At 52.5% G+C, this 20,868-nt stretch overlaps 1 protein-coding gene across 1 annotated transcript in view; it reads left to right on the plus strand.

The window, feature by feature from the left end:
• The window catches only part of RBPMS2 (RNA binding protein, mRNA processing factor 2), a 28,351-nt gene extending 10,743 nt beyond the window's left edge, over positions 1-17,608 (plus strand). The window contains exons 2-7 of the mRNA XM_075714325.1: positions 2,509-2,586; positions 3,271-3,309; positions 3,887-3,949; positions 5,575-5,725; positions 6,393-6,541; positions 17,546-17,608. Of these exons, the coding sequence (XP_075570440.1) occupies positions 2,509-2,586; positions 3,271-3,309; positions 3,887-3,949; positions 5,575-5,725; positions 6,393-6,541; positions 17,546-17,608 (543 nt within the window). The remainder of the gene's footprint in view (positions 1-2,508; positions 2,587-3,270; positions 3,310-3,886; positions 3,950-5,574; positions 5,726-6,392; positions 6,542-17,545) is intronic.
• The last annotated feature ends 3,260 nt before the right edge of the window (positions 17,609-20,868 follow it).

Consider the following 20,868-nt stretch of genomic DNA (forward strand, 5'->3'; position numbering starts at 1 on the left):
CTGTTGTAAGGGCTCTGAGTAGCTGACTTCCCCTTCCCTGAGCAACTGCGCATCTTCCGTTCTGTCACGCCTGTCGCAAGGACTTACTAAGCGACACATCACTGGACCATTTAGAGACCCAACAGGGATGCAGATTTCTATCTGCTTGGAAGAAACATCCATTCTGGGGTCTGAGCGCACTCAGATCCTGAAATATTGAAAAGGGATAGTGCTTTCACATGGCTGAGGCACATGTGTGCCACCATGCTCTACACAGTCGTCCCCTGCCAGAGATGGCCATGCGTCTTCTGGGAATGCACTGCAGGTGCTCCATGTAGCTTGCGCTGAAGTGCAAGCGCCAAAGTCTGAGGCAGCCAGCAAGACGAGAGACAGTGCCATTGCCTGCTCTGTCTGGGCATGAGGTGGCCCTGGAGTGATGCTTTTGAAGCATCAAATGAGGGGCTGGTCTGGGTAGGGAGATTGTAGGACTGAGCCTGGGCATGGAAAGTGTTTCTGGAGTGTTCCAGATAGCATCCTGCTTCCCTAGATAGGGCAAAGCAAAAGATAGGGTGTGTGGTAGGGCCATCCATACTGAAGGATCAGGGGAGGGGATGGGAAGGATGCTCAGTAGTTGCATTCTGCAGCAGTCTTGAGATATGCTAGGCTGGCAAAGGGCTCTGCACACTAATGGGGGGTGGTAGCATCCCACTGGGGTGTTCACTGGGTGGTGGCAGCCCTTAGTCTCAGCATGCATAGAGAGCAAGAGGGGCAGAGGACCCCAAGGCTTTCATGATCACTGTCCATCCTGGAGGGCTTAAGCTGCTCTCCCCCCCGCTTCTTCCCCCACCATTGATGTGGAGTATCTCTCTGCCCTGGCAGGGCTGTCTTAGGCACAAGAGCTCAAGGAGGTGTGTGTTTTTTCTCCTGTAAATAGGAGAAACTTCCCTGCTTGGAGGAGTCTGAGTCTGGCTGCCCCAAAAGAGTTACAGGGTGCAGAGGCTCTGCTGCATGCTCCTGTGTTCTCAAGCCTGTCTCTCCAGCCCAGGAGTGTGCTGCTTGCTTTGGTGGCAGAAGAGGTTTAATGAGGTGTCAGATAAAACCCGCTTTGTCTGGGGAAGGGTAAGTGGCTGAGCAAAAACTAAAATACGGGAGTAGAGTGCTTCTGCCCTGCAAATCTAATGGGGTCACTCCGGAATGGAAACAGGCTAGGAGATGGGCTCTGGCTTAGGGCTCCTGGTCCTGCTATATGTTTTGCAGCTCAAAAGTGATGGCACTGTTTGGTGCCATTCTGAGTATTTGGGCATCGGTGCTGTCCCATGACCTTCTTGTGGCTTGTTTGGGACTGGCTTGGTAGGTGGCATCCCCACACAATGAAAAGCGAGGAACACAGAGCTCCATCTCATTTCCATCACCTATCTGTCACTGCTGGCTGAGCTGTGCTTGTTGGTCTCCTGGTCCTTGTTAATGATGACTAGTGTCTTGGTGACCTCTGTTGTGCATAGCTTCCCTTTCCAGCTCTGTGCTGATTTACAAGAAGTCTTGGCAGCTTCATGCTGCTTCCTATGGAAATAGGCTGCTGGCCAATGTCTCCCAGTGCAGGGAGAAGGTGGCCACGATGGTCTGACTGTTGAGCAGAGTTCTCCCCAGGCCATGAGCCTTCAGCACTGTTTCTTCTTCCTGGCTATTCATGTGCATGATTATAGATAACTTCAACAGACTATCTACTGAAATCTTCCTCTGGTACTGTATTTTTGCTTATACCTGCTGAGTGCTTTTGGACTTGGCATGTAACTTCTACAGCTTGGGAGGAGCAGCAGCCTACATGGACTTGGTGCAGCACAGCTGGCTTTTGGCTGGGCACAATAGAACAAACACCGTAAAAGCTGGTTTGGGAGCAACTTCTGAGGGGTCTGATGCGTGTTGGTGAAGGAGCTGGGATGGACCCAAAAACCATCCTCCCAGTGATGTTCTGGGGCTTTTGCAGAAGTGAAAAGATGTGAATATAGCAGTGAGGTATTTTTCAAAATTGAGGGCTATCTTTGAATCAGTGGCTGAAGTAAAGTGCCAGGATAGGCTAAGGAAAGGAGATCTAGCGTATGATCTGTAGAAAGAACTAGAGAGACAACTGGGGTTTGTATTGGTATCTTCTGGACCTTTGATATATGTCAAACTTTTTGTGTCAGTGCTTTTGGCGGTGTATGGTCTTCTAGCAGTCTTTTCAAGTTTTAGTCATCAAGGTCCAGTCAGACCATGGGGCTGGTGTCCATGTCCTAACCAACCCAGATTATTCTGCCAGAGATTGAATTTTTGTAAAGGTCTAAAACCTTTGCCACAGGAAGGAAAGGACTGGGTGTATTTTATTCTGGACAATGCTCCTCAAATGTAGGGAAGGGTTAGTGCCTGCAAGGCCACCTTCGGTGCAGGGTGTCCTACTAGTGCAATAAGGACCTAGATTCTGAACTGTGCTCTGTACTCCCACTTTGATACTAAGCATCTCCTTTCAGTAGACCTCATTGACCTCTCTCATAGGTACGGACGCTGTTTGTCAGTGGCCTTCCTGTGGATATCAAGCCCAGAGAGCTCTACCTACTCTTCCGACCATTCAAGGTAAGAAGGCCTTCAAATTTGGTCTTTGGTGGGAGAGATGCTGTCTTGTGGCCAGCCTTACAGCAACAATCTCTGTCAGAGGGGAAGCAAGGATGAATTGGGAAGGTAGGCCTTCTGTGAAAGCTTGGCCAACCTGATATGAAAGCAGTATGGTATCCTATGGCTTGCGCTCAGCTAGGTAACCTCCCCTGGCGCCTGTTGTTGAAATCATACTGTCTTGAGCTTGATGGAGGCTGCTTGGTCAGCCCTGCTGCCCAACTGGACCAGCCCTTCCTTGAGGATGTGTCCTGATCCCCTGACTGTCCATCCTTCACTAGATCATCACATAGGCTGTCCTTAGGGGAAGTGGAGTTCCCTTGTTTGCACTCTTCTAGCACAGGGTGCTCTGGGCTCTCTAGGCACTAACCAGGCAGGGTGCTCATCGTAGTAGCCTGATGAAGAGCTAGAAAATGGGATTTCTTCCCAAAGGGCCAGAATAGACTAGCTAAGACACCTGCTCTGCCCTTAGTCTAATCTTGGTATTCTCTTCTGGTGGGAAAGAGAAGTGTTAATGTACCTACTCCTGCTGCAAACCATGTCCTATGAAGGGTTTGGTGCTACAGGAACTCCTGGAGCTGTCATGTCTCAGCTGTAGCTTGGCTCCTTCAGAAACCTGACACTGACTTGCTTTCTTCCCTTCTGCAGGGTTATGAAGGGTCACTGATCAAGCTAACTTCAAAACAGGTACATCCTTCTTCCAGCTTGGGTATTTTTGGCTTTTGCTAGACTACCAGACATGTCGGGAGGGGAAGGGGGACAGGTACCATTTCACTATGAAAAGCATTGTCTGTGTTCAGCACCCTGTATACAGCTGGGTTCTGCTCACCCCCACTGTCCTGGTGGCCCCAAGCACATGTGCTAAATGGCTCCATGTCTTCTATTGCTGCCCAGGGCCATATGGGCTTGGTGAGACCTGATGTTTCAGCCTCTAACCCTGTGCTGCCAGAAACCTTCTCCAGTCCCATACTAATCAAGGCAGTAGTTCCCCTTGTAGGCAAAGGGTACCCTTGCTGGGGTCTACCAGGGTAAGCAGTGCCCCCACATGTAGGAATGCCAAAGCATTTTAATGTGGTGGGAGCAGACACAGAGCAGGAATCTTGGGCTGATGACCCAAGAACCTTCAAGCTCTGCTTGAAGGCCCTCTGCAGCTTTAGATGGTCTCTTCTGCCTGCTGTAAGCCGTCTGGGGGCAGAGGGGGTGGCAGGGTAGTCTGAGGAGCTGGAAGAGGCTTCCAAACTGAAATCAGCATTATTTCTTTTAGCCAGTTGGTTTTGTGACCTTTGACAGCCGGGCTGGTGCTGAAGCAGCAAAGAATGCCTTGAATGTGAGTACCTGATATGCTGGGAGGGCTGGGGGCCATATACCCTGCTGTAGCTAGATCTGGAGCTGTAGGCCAGAGTGATGCTTGGCTTGTCCATAGTATAGGAAGGGCTAGGGTGTCTCAGCTGTGCCCTTGAGTATGGAAGCTAAATGGTTCTACAGTATCCCACCAGGGAAGCAGGAAAGCTGTTTAAGGCTGACATCAGCCTGAGCAAATGGATGCAAACTGTCCCACGCTTAGCGTAGGTGTAGTTTCTGACCAATGGAAGACTGTTTCAGGGCCTCTGAGGGTGTGGTGAAAGCACAGCTACTTCTTTTCTTGAGTCAGCATGCACCTCCTTACTCAACAGTTGGCCTCTCATAACAGGATCCAGGTTGTGAATCCTGTTCCTTATCCATTAAGGCCTCCCCCCTGTATGGGGAAGAGTTGTGGACTGAGACCCCCGCTTGTTCAAATGAGTGTGGATTACTTGTGTGTCAATGTGTGGCCAGAGCTACTCTTCAAGGAGCTTTTCCTCCTGATGTCTGCACTGAGGTGGGGGCTCATCCTAGCTTGACTGCTTGACTTGAGCTTGGCTTGGAGTACCTGAAGTGGGCAGCTCTTCTCTGGGGAACCAACCCTTAGCAAACAGATGAGAAGAGAGGTGTTGAGGACATAGGTAGTTCCAGCCATAGGGTGATACTCAGTTGACACCCTTTAATACTTTAATGAGGCATGTGGAGCTCAACTTGTGTTTACCATCAGCTTTTTGAGGCTCTAGGTCAAGCTCACCAGGGTATGTGGGTAGTGAAGCAGGCTCATTGCAAAGCTGGTCTGTCATGTGGCTGAAGGACTTGCTTGGCACTAGCGGCCTTGTTAAAGCCTCACTTACCAAATGCCCTAATGAAAAGTGTGTGGCAGTTCAGCAGAGCAGGTCCTTATCCTGGACTCTGGCCTGCCATGACCTCTGCAGTCAGAAGGCACTTCCTTCAGAAACGAAGGAAACCAGCTTTCCCATGCTGGTGTTTCCATGGCAGGGCATGAGGCAGGGCCAAAGCTGTCTGGTACAGGCTCTTTAGTATGTTCACAGCACTTCCAAACTGCTGCAGCTCAAGGAAGAGACTTGGGGATGGTCAGCGTGGCAGGCACACCCAAAACTATCTCCATCCCATGTGGACCTGCAGGATTTAGTGGTATCTAGGCAGCGAGACATGCTGATCTGGTTCTGCTCTGCTGTAGACGTTGCCTTGGGCACTGGGGCATGTGCTTGTGTCTGTGCCCAGGCTGGCAGTGGATATAGCAGCACCACAGACAGGAGCTCCATTATAGATGGGGTTATCCCAGCTCCAGCAGACAGATCTTTCCTGACCAGTGTTGGTAGCCATCACTGCTATGCTGGTTGGTGAACTGTACATAAGGAGCAAAATTGTGTCCCTCACGTTCGAAGCAGTGGTTCTAGGCCAGCTAAATGTAGAAACACAAGCACATGGGAGCTTGAGTGTTGCAGTGAGGTGACAAAAATCTGGGCATGTGACTGCAGCGTGATGGTCTTGTCTCCCTGGTTGGGCTTTGCGCCATGAATAGACACAGCCTGTGTTTGGATTGGAAACTTCACCTCTGAGAGATTCCTGTGCTTTCTTCTGTGACAGGGCATCCGCTTTGACCCAGAGAATCCCCAGACCTTGCGTTTAGAGTTTGCTAAAGCCAACACAAAGATGGCCAAGAGCAAGCTGATGGCCACGCCAAACCCCACCAATATCCACCCTGCCTTGGGCGCACACTTCATTGCACGGGACCCCTGTGAGTATGCTGGGAGCGACTTTGAGGTTGTGGATGGTCCAACCTGGGAGATGCCAAACCCTGGGAATGCTGCCAGGGTGAAAAGGAAACCATACTCATGTATGCTCTGGCTGAAATCTGCCTGGTGTGGGAAGGCCAGCATGTTAGAGGTGCAGGAGAATAACAGGCATCTGGTAAGGCTTCTGACCAACGCTAGAAGCTGGGAGAGCAGAGCTGGTTTTGGTAGTTCAAGTGATACCATAAGTCCTTTAAACTATCCCTAGGTGCGAAGCAGAAAGGATGAGTCCTGTGCCATGTACCCTCAGTGTAGCCTGGTGGGGTAAGCAACCCTGCTGAGGCTTGTTGGGCAGCCTGTAATGTGGTGCTGAGCCCAGTCTTCTGTCCTGCCATCCTGTGGCCCCAGCCCTGTGCTGTGTGTGTGAAGCCTACCCGAAGCCCGTGTGGGGCGCTGAGCAGTGATGGAGCATGTTCCTGGCCTCTCTTGACAAGGCTGGGAGGCCAGAGGAGCAGCTGATCACAGAGATGCTGCAGGGGTGCTATATTTTAAAACTCACTGAGCTTTGCACTGCCATCTTTAGTTTGGGGTTGGAAATCCAGAGCCTGTCCCTGGAAGCAGGCTGTTGGGTCTAGCTACTGAGATGCTTCTACCTTGTCTCCTCCTGTCTAGATGACCTGACTGGAGCAGCTCTTATTCCAGCATCCCCAGAAGCGTGGGCTCCCTACCCACTGTACACCACGGAGCTAACCCCTGCCATCCCCCATGCTGCCTTCACATACCCAGCGGCTGCTGCTGCAGCTGCTGCTCTTCACGCTCAGGTGAGTCACGCCCTGTGTCCTGTGCCAGGAACCAGGCTCTCCTCTCTCCCCTGCCCTGGTGCTCGCTCCCGTGGGTCTCCGCTTCGCTGGTTTGACCCTGGCCTCTGTACCTTGGCTCCTGGGCAGAACCTCCTGGCTGAAGTGCATGGGGGGCCCCTCAGCCCTGAGCAAGCTGCAGGGGAGAGGTCTGTGTGGCTGAGAGCAGTCAGAGCTGGACGATGATTTCTGACTCTGCAGGTCTAGCTGGCTTCCCTGTGAGAGGCAGGCAGATGGGAGAAAGTCAGGGCTTAATTTCTGGTTGGGTTTGCTGGTCCCCATGGCTGGAGAACTGTGTTGTGGGACTGCTGTGAGGAAATGCAACCTGCCAGCAAGTAAAATAGCTACAAAATGTCCTTGAAGTCACAGCAAAGGTTACAGCTAACAGGGTTAGCTTGGTGCTAAAGCTGAGGGGCTCAGCTGTGATCCCCTTGGGCCAAATGACTCAAATACTTTTGAAGTTGGAGGAGGATGTCCTGCAGGAGATGAAGTAATCAGAGCCTTGCCACAGTGAGGAACTCTGATGGGGCAGTGGTGTTAGCCACCCTGGATGCAGGCTAGAGACAGTCACTCTGTGTATGAGACTCTGGAAATGCTGGTGGTGCAACCAGCTGCCTGGTGTCCCAGGGTATGCTTGCTGACAGCCGGAGGTATAGGGATGCCTGTACTGGTCTGAAACTGGAATGTAGTGAGACAAGCACCCCTGCTGAGCATGAAGTCCCTGAAACCATGGAAATGCAAAAGGAAAGCTGAAACAGAAGTAGTGTCCTAATTCCAAGTTAAGGTGCTTGGTTTGGAGCACTTGTACAGGAGAACCTGGGGCCCCTGTCCCTGCCTTGCTTGGTGTTACCAGCTAGCTCTGCTCTACCTGCTTCAGTCTCTGCTCCTGTAGTGGTGTCATAGGGGACTAGGACAGTAGGACTCTGTGCTTAGACCTCAGCATCAGGGCTGAACCTCTGCTCTCTGCCATGTCAAGCAGGGTGTTTAGCTTCACTCTTCCCTGCTTAAATTGAAAGGAGGAAGAGCTGTGTCCCCTCACCTTGTGCACTTGGCCAACGGTCAGCTCAGCTGGCCCTCTGGCATCCTCTTGCTTCACACAAGCATCTTGACTGTAACTGCCCAGCTGCAACCCAAGCTTGTTTCCCAAATGCAATATGGAGGCAGTGGAGGGGATGCAAGCTCCTGGCCGGTGTAGGCTTGTCTGTCTTGCCCCTCATACACCTGCAGGCCTCTGCTGCTTTTGCCCTTCTGCTGGTGAGCTAGTGTTGGGCTGAAGCTCCTGCAGGGTAGGCAAGAAGTACATGGGGCCCAGGGCAGGACCAGGCACTGGCTTGTTCTTCCAAGGGCCTCCAGAGCCTGGTCCTTCACTGGGAGGATTGTGCTTGCTGGTGTTCTCCAGAAGTTATTGATGGTGCCCACAACTACAGGAGTGTGCTCTGCTCCTGGGTAGCCCAGGAGAGCAGATGTCTTTCTTTCCCTGCCCCTTGTGTGTAGGGTAGTGGGGCTAAAGGGCTGTTGCCAGTTGAATTGCCCCTGGCAGGGAGGATCAGGAAGAAACACCTCTGGCCTGGCTGAGGAAGGCGAAACCATTACCGCAGTTCCTTCAGGGATGATCATCAGTGACTCTGTGGGGACCCTGAGTATAAGAGTTAGACACCAAAACTTTATGGTGTGGGAGAAAACCTCTGCCCTCCTAAAGTGGAGGGTATCAAGGAGGCCTTCAGCCAGATCTTTTTGCTCTAGGGTCTTAGTTCCTGCCCTCCAGTTGGCAAGCTACTAGCTTTCAAAGAGATCTTTTGGCCTGAAGAATGACCCACAGGCTCCAGGGAGCTCCCTGTATAGGTAGAAATCCCTGCCCAAGGAGGTCCGTAAGTGGTGACATGCCCCCAAGCCTTAGGGAGCCAGTGTAGCCCTTCCAGACTGTGGCCATGGCTGGACCCAGCTCTCTTCTGAAGAGCAGCTGGGCTAGCCAAGCAGTTACAGCTGCTCCTTGCTGCGTTGTGCTTGAGCCGGCGGTGACCTCACAGGGAGATATTCTGGCACAGTATATGTTACCAATAAAGTTTTATGGGGTTAAACATTACTCAGGCTGGCAGCTCTGAGCTGCCTGGTCTCTAGGCTGGAGCCCTCTCCCTTGCAGAGCTGAGGCAGGGTGGAGCAAGCCTAAGATGACTTTTGCTCACAAACTGGGCTACAAGCTGTAACCTTAGTCTTGGTGTGCTGAGCCCTCTGTTCTCGCTGGTAGGGGCTGGTTCGCCTTGCTGGTGGGGTGGTGGGCACATGGACAGGTGCAGTTCTTCCTGCTGAGACTCGTGTTGGCTGGAGGACATTCATGGGGATGGATAGAGCTGTAGCAGCTCTATAACAATCAGTCCTGAAGCAGGCAGGAAGTTGAAGGCTGTAGCTAAACTGAGAGCTTGTTGCAAAAGATTTAAACCTGAAGTGCTCATCCTCTTGCAGCTCTGTGTTCAAGTCTGGTAGTGAGCAGGAGAGGAGGTGGCTGCCTCTGTGATGCACCTATGCAACCTCCTGAAGAGCTGCTCAGAGGGCTGGCAGGAGTGACAAGGGGCAGGAGATGGCGCAAGCCAAGCCTGGCCTCAGCTTGTGCACTGGGAGCTGTTTGTAAGCTGCTTGCAGACGAGACTGGCTGCTGCTCCCAGCCCTGCTGTGCCATGGTGATGCTCCCAGCAGGCACCAGGCTGCTGTAGATGTGACTGCGGCCTGACCCTGCACTGCTAAGAGCCTCTACCTGTGGAGACTCCACTGACTTTAAGATTGTCCCATCTGCCTTCCCTCCCTCCCACCCTCTCTCAAATCCCTCCTTTGATGTCCCTAGTGAACTCCAGCCATGATGCCAGCGCAGGCTAGCCCTGAAGCTCAGAGCTGTCCCTGGAGATGGGACACCCTAGTGATGCCTTATTGCAGCTAGTGGAGTGGCTGTACTACAGCTCCATTCCTAGAAGTGTTAAGCATGATGGCAGCCACATCTGGAAAGACTGGTAAGGTAACCATCTCTCCTCCAAGGTGCACCATGGGATTTGCAAGCTTCTGCCCATCTCTGTAGCCCGTATCTCCTTGGCAACCCAGTGCATGGGCCTCACGCTACCCACCCACCGGAGCCTGGGGAATGAGATACCAGGCCTTCTTTTTCTAACCCACATCTCCAACTCGGCAGCACATGACATGGCACACACAGCATGGCACCATCTTACATCAATTCCTCCCAGCTGAGCCAGGCTCAGCCAGGTCCCACTGGTGGGAGGGGAGCAGCCTGGTTGAGCCGGGGCAGAAACAACCCTGCTGCTTGGCGTGAAAGAAACCTGGTTTCTCCCCAGCCACGACCCTTTGAGGGCAACCAGAAATACACCTTGACCTCACTCCTGGCACACGGTGGGGGAGGTGAGTGACGTGATAGCGATAGCACACGGCTAAAATCTAGCGGGCACATTAGACAACAGCACTTGCCAGTCACTTTGTTCCAGAATTGCATACCGGAACAGACCCTGTCCTTAATCATGGGTCTAATCTCACCTCTTTGCTCTCCAGTTACCGGAAATGGAGCAAGTGCCTACCTGGAGCTTGGCTTCTCTCTTGCAGCCTGAAATCACAGGCAGGACACAAGTTTTGTGAGCCTGGGAGAGATGGAAGCGGCTTAGGAAACTGGAAGCTTGGGAAGAGGGAAGATGGCCTAGCCTGGCCTGGGACTGGTTGGCAGGGAAGATGGTCACTGTGGTCAGCTCTAACTGAGGGAACCAAGTCCTGGCCTGCTTCTTGCAGTGGTTCTGGGTAGACTTTTTTCATCTGTGTGGTAGTCATATTGGGGGAAGAAGTCATCAAAGACGGGGGCCCAGGTCTGCCTTTGCCCTTGGAAGACTGTGAGGTGCAAAGATGTGCAGAGTTGGTCTTCTGGGAAGATGGGGAGAGCTTGACACAAGCATAGAGACAATGATACAGTTTGTCTTGTTCTGCTTGAACCTGGTGAACAGTTTCATCTATTGCCTGTGTGATGGAGTTGGGCTGCATTGCATCTCTGTGAAACCACTTGTTTTGGAGTGCCTCTAAGCCAGGCTCTGAGTGGGCAGTAGGAGACACTAGGGGCTATCAGTGCTCCTGGAGCTCTTTTGCAAAGAGATACTTGCAGCTGTGACAGCACCTCTGAGGGCAGGACTTGCTCTGGAAAGCAGGGGCTGGATGCAGGATTGTTTCATAAGAACATGGTGGTGGTTACTAAATAGTGCTTGTAGAGGACTAGGCTGAAGTGTTGGGTACCCAGAGCCCAGGAGACTGGCAGATGCTTCCAAGGCAGGGAGCAGGTCATGGAATGAAAGCTCACAGATGCCAATCCTTTTGGGGCTGGGCTGCCCAAGGTGCCCTCAGAGCATCCATGTTGTGGCTGCTGGCAGTAGCCTGCCTGGAGGCTTCAAGGAGATGGTGGAGGTGGGCCTTTGAAGCTGGGACCTGTCCAAGTGAGTGGTGGGTGGAAGGAGCAGTACTGGATCATGGCTATGTGGTGGTGCAAGAGCCCAGCAGGACCCTGAGGCTTCCCAACACTAAGCTGAGATAGAGCCCATTGATGGAAGGAGAGGTCAGTGCTCCAAAAAAACCCTTCCCTCTTGTCTGCTGCCTGGGCTGGCTCAGAGAAAGCTGGATCTCCTGAGCAGTGGCTGCTGTTGTGGATGGACATGAGGGAGATCCCAGTGGCTGTGATCTGGTGCTGGCCCTAGAGAACTGAGAGCATGGGGAAGATCTGCTGGCGTGGGCTCAGGTGCTGTGCTCTTCCTCGACTATTGCCTTCTGTTGGGATGCTGCTGTTTGCTGGGTGTGTGACCACCTGAGTGCCACCAGCCCGGCTGAGCCTTGTAGCACCAAGCAATGGCCATCATGATGGATCTGCTGGATAATGGGAATCCTGCATTTGTGCATTGCTGATCTCCAGACTCACTTCATGGTCATCTGCTGAATCTCCTGAACTTCATGTTGTGGCAACTAAGCTCTGATGGACCCTCCCTGGGATGGGAGGCTGGAGACAGTGATGGATTTTCTGTGCCTAATAACTTGTTGCCTGTTTGTTGGGGCTGTTGTTTAGGAATTCCCAGGATTATTTTGTTTATTATTTTGTTTATTTGTTTATCTCCATGCTTCCCAGAGGTGTGAAGCACTCTTCAAGACCTTCATGGTTATGGTGTCTTCCTAAACTGCAGTGACTTAGTGCTGGCATAGCTGGCCAAGCAGCCCTGAGCAAGCTCTCCCCAAGCCAGCCATTTCCTCCTATCCAGAGAAAAGCAGGCAGGAGATGGTCTTAGCTCCTTCAGGTACCTGATGAGCAGCCATTCTTGCTAAATCACACCTGATGAGTGAACTGGACTGAGATGCCATCAGAAATTACTTCCTGACCTGTGGCCAGCACTGGCTCTGCCTGGCTAGCTCAACCCAAAGGAAAAGCAGCACAACTTGCTTCTGCTCTGGGAAAAGGAGAAATTCTTGTTTGCTGCAGTCTGCGAGATGGGTATGTCTCCACGAGCTGTAGGATAAGCTGCCTCAAGGCCCAGAGGGGTACAAAGAATTAGATGGATGCCTGTTAAAACACTTTTTCTAAGCAACAGGATGGATCAGTGCCTGTTGTCTTCTGCATGCCTCTTAACACAATGTGAGATGATGTGCTGATCCTCCAGCTCTCCCTCACTATAGCTGCCTGGGGAGATCTGTGTGCTTGATTTGACTGCAGTAAGGTTTTCTTGGTGGTGGGCTGAGCTGCTTGGGCCTTACACAGCATGCAAGCTTATGGATGCTTGTCTCCTCAACCCAGCCCCCTGAAGGACCCTGGAAGTGGGTGGCTTGGGTGAAGTGTCTGCTGCTGAGGCTGGAAGTATGTCTCCAGAGAGCACTAATGGATGATGTTAGGGCCTTGCGGGTGCGCCTTTGCAGGCTGTTCTTGCCTGCCCTGGGTCATGTTCCTATCAGCTATGTTTCCAGCTGGAGCAGAACAGCTCTTGATGGCCACCAATATAGTCTGCCCAAGGCTTGCACCTAGTGACCCACAGCCTGGGGGAAGCAGTGACTGTACAGTGCTCATGGCTTGCTGGGGTGAGGCTGTCTCAGCAGCACAACGGAAGATGCTACTCTACACATCAGCAGCTGGTAACTAGATGCAGCTCTTGGACATGCTGGTTGGGGTCCTACCACCTCCCAGGAGCACAACGGAGTGCTTTGTCCCTGCCTGCACAGGAAACCTTTCTGGTACTTCGGGAGGTGGCTGGGTCCATTCTAGTTGTAGGGATAGCTCTAAGCTCCACAAGATGCTGGGGCTGACTGCAGAGCAAAGACAAGCAGACCAGAAGTAACTAAGGAGGAAAGGCAGGCCATCCAAGCTAAAGGTGGCTCGAGGACGAATGTATGTATTCAGTCCTCCGTTCCATCCTCTCTTTTTCCTGCTGAAGGAATCGCTCTCCATAAGGACTGTGGCAAGATAGGAAATTTAAATTCTGAGGGTAATTGGGAGAGACAACAGAGGACTTGACAAGGAGAGTGAAGTGCCAATGGGGTGTTTATCTGTCCTGTTTATCATTTATTTGTGCTTTCTGGTCTTGTGCTGCAGCAAGGGAGAGGCTCTTCACTTCTGGATGTTTCACCTGGCCTGTGGAAGGCAGAGGCACAAATTTCTCTTCTCCAGTTGTTTTCTGGGACAGATGTTGAACACAGCAGCATGAGGCTGGCTGCAGTCGGCTGGCAGTGTCTGTTTTGTCCCTACAGGCAGGCGAGCAGGACATGTTTGCAGTGGTGTGGCCAGACTCCTTTCCAACTGTGAGCTCATGCAGCTCCAGAAACAACTGCATCTCTTCCAGTAAAAGCCTCCCTTGCTCTGCTTTCTTGCCTGGTGTTGGATGCCTCCATTCACTCATTCTCAGCTTCCTCCTTGACAAATGTAGTATTTTGAGAGATAACGGATCTTCCAAAAGTCCTCGGAGAAATTTGCTCCCTACAGGAGCATTTGCTCCGGCTTGGCCTGCTGGGTTGCAATCCTCTTGGGACAACTCTATGCAGTCTCTTGCAGTGCTGTCCAGATGGCTCCAGGAGCCCCAGATTTGCAGAACCTCTCTACTCCCTGCCAAAAGCAAGGTGCCTGAGACACTTTGAGGGATGTGAAGAGAAAACTGCCTTGGCAGGTGCCACTGCCCTAAAGAACACATCCTCTTGGCTAGCTGCTGCCTCCGGTCTGATTCTTCCAGTGCTTTCTGCTGGTTTCAGAAACATCACTCCTAGCGAGGGGGTGTTCCTGCCTCATCTCATCAAGCCCTTAATCTTTCTGTAGGCTGAAGCACCTGCCAGGTCATTCCCTCACCCTGCCAGCATGTCAGAGCCTTGGCTTGTACCCAGGATCATTGCATCTGCATGAGCTCCTGCTAGCCTCCAGGCTGAGACCCTCTGGCTGCAAGGCTGTGCTACTGGCAGGTGGGGCCACTGAGTCAGGCTGGCTGGGTTTGCATGTACGAGCACTGGAGACCTACAGGAAGAAGGCAAGGAGAGGCAGTCCATCAGAAGTGGAGGTTTGTTAGTGCCAGAGCTATGAACAGTGCATGTTTTAGGAGAAAAGCAGGATTTCTGTTGAAACTGGAGGTGCTGGAGGCTCTGGCCAGGTTTGGGGTGGGGCGTGCATGTGGCACAGAAGCTGACTCAGCCCCCCTGAGGAGGGGATGAAGAGCCACCAGGCTTGGGGAGCAGGGTGGGGGATGGCTGTCTTGCATGTGCATGCTTATGTAAAGCTGCGCTGCTCGCGCTGGTCCTGGCGTGGGATGGAGGCAGCTCTTGGGGTTAAGTGCTCACAGCCTTGTGTATGCGGGGGGAGTTTCCGATTGCTGCTGGGCAGGAGGAAACTACTTCCAGCTGTTGAGGGGAGGGGTGCTGGAGTGGGAGTCATTGGCTGGGGAGGAGGACTGCTGGCTGCTGAGGAGATGTGGCTCTGCTGAGCAAGCACTTCCCAGTGACAGGGCTGGTGGGGAGCAAGTAACCCCAGTCCTTGCACTGGCAGCTGCTGTGGTGGCCCCATAAAGCGTCAGTGATGCTGCTGCCCGCACTGGGCTGTGAGCCTTCCTGGCCTGTGTCTGTGCAAAGAGATAACCATGTCCCCGAGCGGTGTGGTGGTCCCAGGCTGGGGAGCAAGGGTGCAGCTGAACTGGGTCCCTCTCACAGGCTAACAGAGAAGTGAAGGCATGGTGTGCATGGCACCAAGATAGCACTTTGGTCATGGCACTAGATGTGACCCCTTGCTGGGAAAGAGGGTCTTGGTAATGTCCATGCCCTTGATTCCCTCCACCCAAGGCTGGACTGACTGGGATGCACCTGGCTGCTGTGTCACAGAGCAAGCTATGGGGCCAGCTGGGAACTGAGTTGGTAGCATCCACTTGCCTCGCAAAGGTGTCTGGCAAGGCGTCTGACCAGCCCAGTGTGCCTCGCCACAGACAGCTGCCTTGAGCATGGAGCTGGTGCCTGAACAGGAGCCTGGGATCCAGCAGATCTAACTTAGCTGATGAGAGACTCCTGCTAGGACAGAGCCTCTGCAAACTTGCAGGCCTCCTCCCTGTAGGAAGTGTCACAAGAGGGGGGACTTGAACAGCCCCAAGCATGAGTTCAGGGACCTCAGTTACCAGCATCACAGCCCTTGTGATGGTGGAGGGATGACTTGGCCATTGCAGGCAGCGTGTTTTCTGGGAGATGTGTGCTTGTTGTCCCTTCCAGCTCCTGCAAGGAGGCTGCAGTGTCAAGGTCTTGGCCATTTGCTGTGTGTCTCTGTATAAAGGAATGAATGCAAAGCCTCTGACTTTGCACCTCCATCAGGTGTCAGACTTCTGCTTCTTACAGGGGTACAGTGAGTAGGGTTTGAAGGGATCCATTGAGGATGTGCCTAGCTTGGAGAGTAATCCAAGGGCTGTCACTGAGTCTCTGGATGTCCTGGTCTTCAGCTCTGTCTCTTCTGAAGACCTGTGTGCAGCTTCTGGAGGTCTTGTGCAGCTGGTGTTGAGGACACAGGTCTGCATCTCAAGTCCTGAATAACTTTGCAGCAAGACTTGTATTGCATGTGCCATGCAGTGGATTGGTCAGGCAGCCTGCTAGGTAGTTGCAAAATGCCTGCCCTCATTGCCAGCTGTCATCTCAACCTTTCTTGATGTCTCTTTCATGCTTACAGCCTGCAGGGGAGACCTGACTCTGGCAAGAGCCCTGTTAGAAAGAGGCTGGCAGAACTGCCCTTGCTGGTGTGACAGTAGTGCATCAGCTGTGTCCCTACACAGTTAGATGGGCTCCAAAGCCTCTGCCAAACTAGATGCTTTGGCTGTGGCTGCAACTATTCCTTTGTCCAACTGACCTGGGACCTTGCTTCAAGAAAGTCTGCCTGTCCTTGACCAAGGGTTCCTCTTAGTGGGACAGTGCTATGCATGGGGGTTGGAGCTGGTCTGGGAATACTGCTTTTTCCTTCTGGCCCTGGAGTGGTGCATATGCTTGGGAGGGGAGCATCTAGCCAGGTTTGGTCTGGCAAGGGGACAACCTTGCCAGGATGGTCTGGCAAGGGGAACAGTTCACACTGGGCTCTAGGGGTTTTTCTGCCTCTTTTCTACCGACCTTAAAGCAAAGTCCATCATTCTGCTGGTACCCAGAGCCCTGAAAGTACCTGCTGCTCTTGATGCCTGTCAGCACTGAGGCTGTACTCGCCTCCCACCAGCTGGGGAGGGAGGAGAGGGGGGGATGGCTGCTGTGTTTCAGCTCCCTTTGCAAACAGTAGCAGGACCAAGCTCCACTAGCTGCTCCTGCCACTGGATCTGTGCTCAGTCAAGTGGCACAGACTCATCTCCTGCTGCTCTCAGGCATGAAGCTGCTAACTCAGCCCAGCCTGATGTACTTGCAGACCAAACGGGAGCATCTGGATGTCTGATGCTATTCTACTGGATGTTGCCAGCTTGCTGCATCTACTGACATGCTGGAAAGTGTCTGTTCAGTTAGTGTTCCCATGTCTGCTCGTTGGGTCCACACCCAGCAGTCCTTCCTTGGCAACGAGCAGCCCTGAGCAGTAGATGTGGCAGCAATGACCTGCCAGGGGAGCCTCCAAGTTTTGCTGGTTTGCAGCTCTACCAGGTTCTTCCTGTGATGTGGTCTTCCTGGAGCCTCTTCTCATGGCTGGGTTGTGACTTAGGAAACTTCATGAGTCTCTTCTGTGATAGATGAGCCAGTTCTTACCCCATGTGTGTCATGTAGAGGTTGTCTGGTTTAAATGTGTGGTCTTGAGATGCCTCCTTCTGCTGGCTGAGGGCAGAGTGGCCACCATCTTGGGGTGCTGCATGCTCAAACAGCCTCCTCTGCCCTGCCTGAGCCAGAACAGGGGGAAAAGATCTAAACTTGAGCTGTGTTGGGGAGTGGGAGCGTGTTGGGGTGGGGGGGGTAAACAGCCCCTCCTTGCACCCACTTCTGCAGTGGTAAACTTCATAGATAGCTTGGTGGTGATGAGCTTTTCGAGCTTGAACAGTAGTGTTCTGCATGTTGTGGTGAGCTGGGGCCAGGCATGGGTGTGAATTTGAGGGCTGTCTTCTGGTTATGCCAATAGGCAGAAAGTACTTGAGATGTTGAGGCAAGCCATGAGCTAGGGTGCTAGCTTCCTTCTTAGATGTGTGGGATCTCTGCTGTGCTCCTTAAGGGAGGGAGGACCTGGCCAGGTCCCAGTGCCTAGTGAGTCTGAGTCTGTCCTTGCATGAGCCACCAGAGATGGCCAGTGTGGGGGTGGCACATCAGGTAGTTCTGGCACGGTGCAGCCCCAGGTTGGGATGCTACTTGAGTATTATTTGGGGCTCATCCTGGAGCCTCCTTTCCCATGCTGGAGACATCTCTACTCAGTGTACCTCATATGTGGCCTGAAGGAGCTGAAGGTTTGGGCTCTGGTTGAGATAATCTTGGATCATGGACCTCTGGTGTGACTTTCTTTTCCAGATGCGCTGGTATCCTCCTTCCGAAGCTACCCAGCAAGGATGGAAGTCTCGTCAGTTTTGTTAGTTTGTTAGTAAGTAATTAACTACTCTTGGAGACAGGTCTTTGTCTTGCTTGTCCCTGAGCTCCTTGGGCTCTTGTGGGGAGGAGGGATGGGAGCTCATGCTCAGTCCCCAGCATCCACCGAAGGATGTGATTGGGTTACGTTGATGGGTAATGGGGCCAAATCCGCCCTGGTGGGAGCAGGGAGACCCACCAAGCCCCAGGGTGGGGAAAGGGATGTGGATGCCACTCGGGATGTGGATCCAGCCAGCCCCACTCACTGCTGCTCCTGTCCTGCAGTGTGTCTCCTCAGCTTGCGTTCCTCCTCCCTGCCTCTCCATGGAGGGATGTGCCAGGGACGATCGCTCAGACTCCTCTTGGTTTGGTTTGCAGCCAGCGGACAAGGCACCTGGCCCCGGCATGCTCCCCCCCATCCCTGGGGCTGCCAGCATCCCCCCTCCCTGGACTGTGAAGCTGCCATGGCCCCCCACTGTGGGCCATGTGCTGCCTCCATCTATTCCTCCATCCCTCCTTCCATCCCCAGGACATCCTCCCCGACTGAGCTTTGCCATCTGGCTGTGCCGAAACCCAGCCAGGGGGGCTTGGTCCTGGGCTTCCCTGGGCTCGCCCTGCCCTGGTGGCTAGGCTGAAGGAAATGAAAGGCAATGGGGTTTGCATGTTTTCTGGCATGAATTAAAACACTTAACTTGTGTATGTGTGAGTGTAAGTTTGTTTGTTCTAGCATTTGTGTAACCGTTAGCAACAGGTCTTGGCCCAATGGATTGATCCATCAAGGCTTTCATCTTGCTTCGGTGAAGACTTGGCTTTGAGAAATACTAACTGTCCTTGTCTCACCCCTTCTCCCACCTCTTTCCTCCCCTTCCCAGTATAACCAGAAGAATTTGAAAAATGTTTTGTGTTGTTTTTTTTTTTTCCCCAAGTACAATGCACTGGGTTTCTGTTCTCATCCATTCTTCTCTGGTTTTAAAGTCAGGGTTGTTTTTTTTTTTTCTTCTTCAGACTTCTATATATAGAACGGCTGTAAAATATCTAACTATTTTTCCCCCACATCCTTCTGATTGGAGAGCATCCAGTCCTGCCAAATAATCAGTCATCCTTATGGGAATACCGAACAAAAAAAAGTTACAAGTATTTTTGTACCATGTGTAATAAGGAAATATTTATGCATCATAAAGAATTTCTTGTGTGTTTGTGTGCAATTAATTATTATTATTATTAAAGAGAAATTGTAATCCTGTAAGATAAGTTAATGTTTAGTTAAAAGCTTGAAAGAGAAGGGTTGTCTTCTGTAACAATGATTCAGTCAGGCATAGTAAACAAGAAATTGTGCAATTTTTGTTTTAGCATCTTATTGCTTGGTATTGAAGTGCTTTAAGTATTATATGACCATGGCTGTCTTGCTTGTATTAAAGGAGTTGAGAATAAGTTGCTATATAATTGCTGATCCTATGAAAATGTGAAACTGGATAATATATGAAATGCAACAGAAAAAAAAATATACTCAGAGGCTGCTGTGACTCTCTTTCTGTAGTCTGTTGTGTTTTCTTCTTGGGGCTGTTTGGGATGCTTCAGGCTTGGTGGTACCTGCATGTGTTCCCCTCCCTGCTCAGGTCCTCAGTTCTGCCTGGAGGGATGCAGGCTGGTCTGAGATGCTGCCAGAGACCATGAGTGGGGTTGGGGCATCTTCCCTCCGCCCAGGAGAAAAGCAAGTCCTTGCCTGCATGGGTGCATGTTGATGGGGCTGTTTATGCTGAGATGCTGAGCTTTTCTGGAGGCCTCTGAGAGGGCAACCATGAGCTTTTTTGGGTGGGTTTGTGGTTTTTTGTTTGTTTTGGGGTTCTTTTTTTTTTTTTTTGGTTGGTTGGTTCTACCCCCTGTGTCCCCTACACCCCCCCCCCCCCCGCCCCCAGTGCCTGCAGAGGCTGTGGGCCTCTCCTCTGTGCCAGCACTGTTGTTCTCTGCCAGCAGTGCAGCGAAAAAAGATGGCCATAGAAGGCAAACATCCTCTGCAGCTGCAGCGTCGCCCCATGCCTGCGCAGCTCCTCCTCTGGTGCAGGGTGCCCTGGCTGCTGACTCTTTTTGTGGCCTTATCTGTACCTGCTAAAACAGCCATGGGAACTGCAGCCCTGGGACAGGGGGTGGTTGTCCTGGCAGGATGAAAGCAGTGGGAGCTGCCTGCGGATGCACTGGAGGCAGCTTGCTTAAGTCCCAGTGGGGTGGCCTGGGGGGTCTCCCTGCTGTGCCAAAAGGGGTACCCGTGGCTGGACTCAATGAGTGCCTGTCATGGTGTTCTCCCAAAGCCCTCCCACGCAGCTTCCCACCCCAGGGATTAGTGTTTTCCTCTCTCCTGAGGGCTTTGAGGGCAGTGCTGAGCAAAGGCAAAGAGCAGGGAAAAAAAATAAGAAAAAGCAAAAGGCAGGTCTAAAAATAGCCATGCTGGCTGCTGTGCCTGGGAACGGGCTCAGCTGAGCTCTGTGCTCTGGGAAGTGACTTGCTGCAGGGCTGTGGGCTGCCTGAGCCAGAGCAGTACTGCCAGCCCCTTCGCTGTGGGATCCCTACCCATGGTCCAGGCAAAGCTTGCACCTGCTTGAATTTTGGCTCCTGCCCCAATCCTGGCTCCTGCCAGACCAGCTTTCCCCTGCTGGGTCTGTCCTCATCTCGCAGCTCTGCTCACCTAAGCGGAAACACCCTGGAGAGCAGTCGGGGCCTGGTGATGGGAGCGTGCAAGTCTTTAAATTATAAAGGAGATTTCTGCACCCCCCCGCCCCCAAAAAAAGCCTTTAGCACATGCATTAACATGGCCAGGCAATGAATAATTTATGCCCAGCTCTATTAAGCTTTTACACTGGGACCCGTGCAACACAGCTCGCCTTGGAGCTAAAGTAGGTCACGTCTCCTCCGAGGGTCCCCGGCCCTCCCCTTCCCTGGCTGGTGTGAGCATGGTGCAGGCGTGTGTGCACACATGTGTGCACTTGCTGCCTCTGCCAGTCCATGTCTGCTCATGTGTGTGTTCAAAGCCCTGCCCCTCCCAGGCTGCTCCCACTTGTGCCCTATTCAAAGGGACACTCTCTGGGCGGTGATTTGGGGACAGGGAATGTCCCCGGTCTGTGGGCAGGATGAAGCTCCAGGGGAGAGCAGCGCTAGATGGGGTGCAGCTTGATGGCATCACCAGGAAAAAGGGTGCAGGTTGCTGGCACCTAGGTCCTTTGGTCCTTGGCACTGCCTGGACCTGTTGGGCAGTGGCTGTAGGAGAAAGCAGACAG

The sequence above is a fragment of the Pelecanus crispus genome, chromosome 7 (assembly GCF_030463565.1).
Source record: "Pelecanus crispus isolate bPelCri1 chromosome 7, bPelCri1.pri, whole genome shotgun sequence".
Lineage (NCBI taxonomy): Eukaryota > Metazoa > Chordata > Aves > Pelecaniformes > Pelecanidae > Pelecanus > Pelecanus crispus.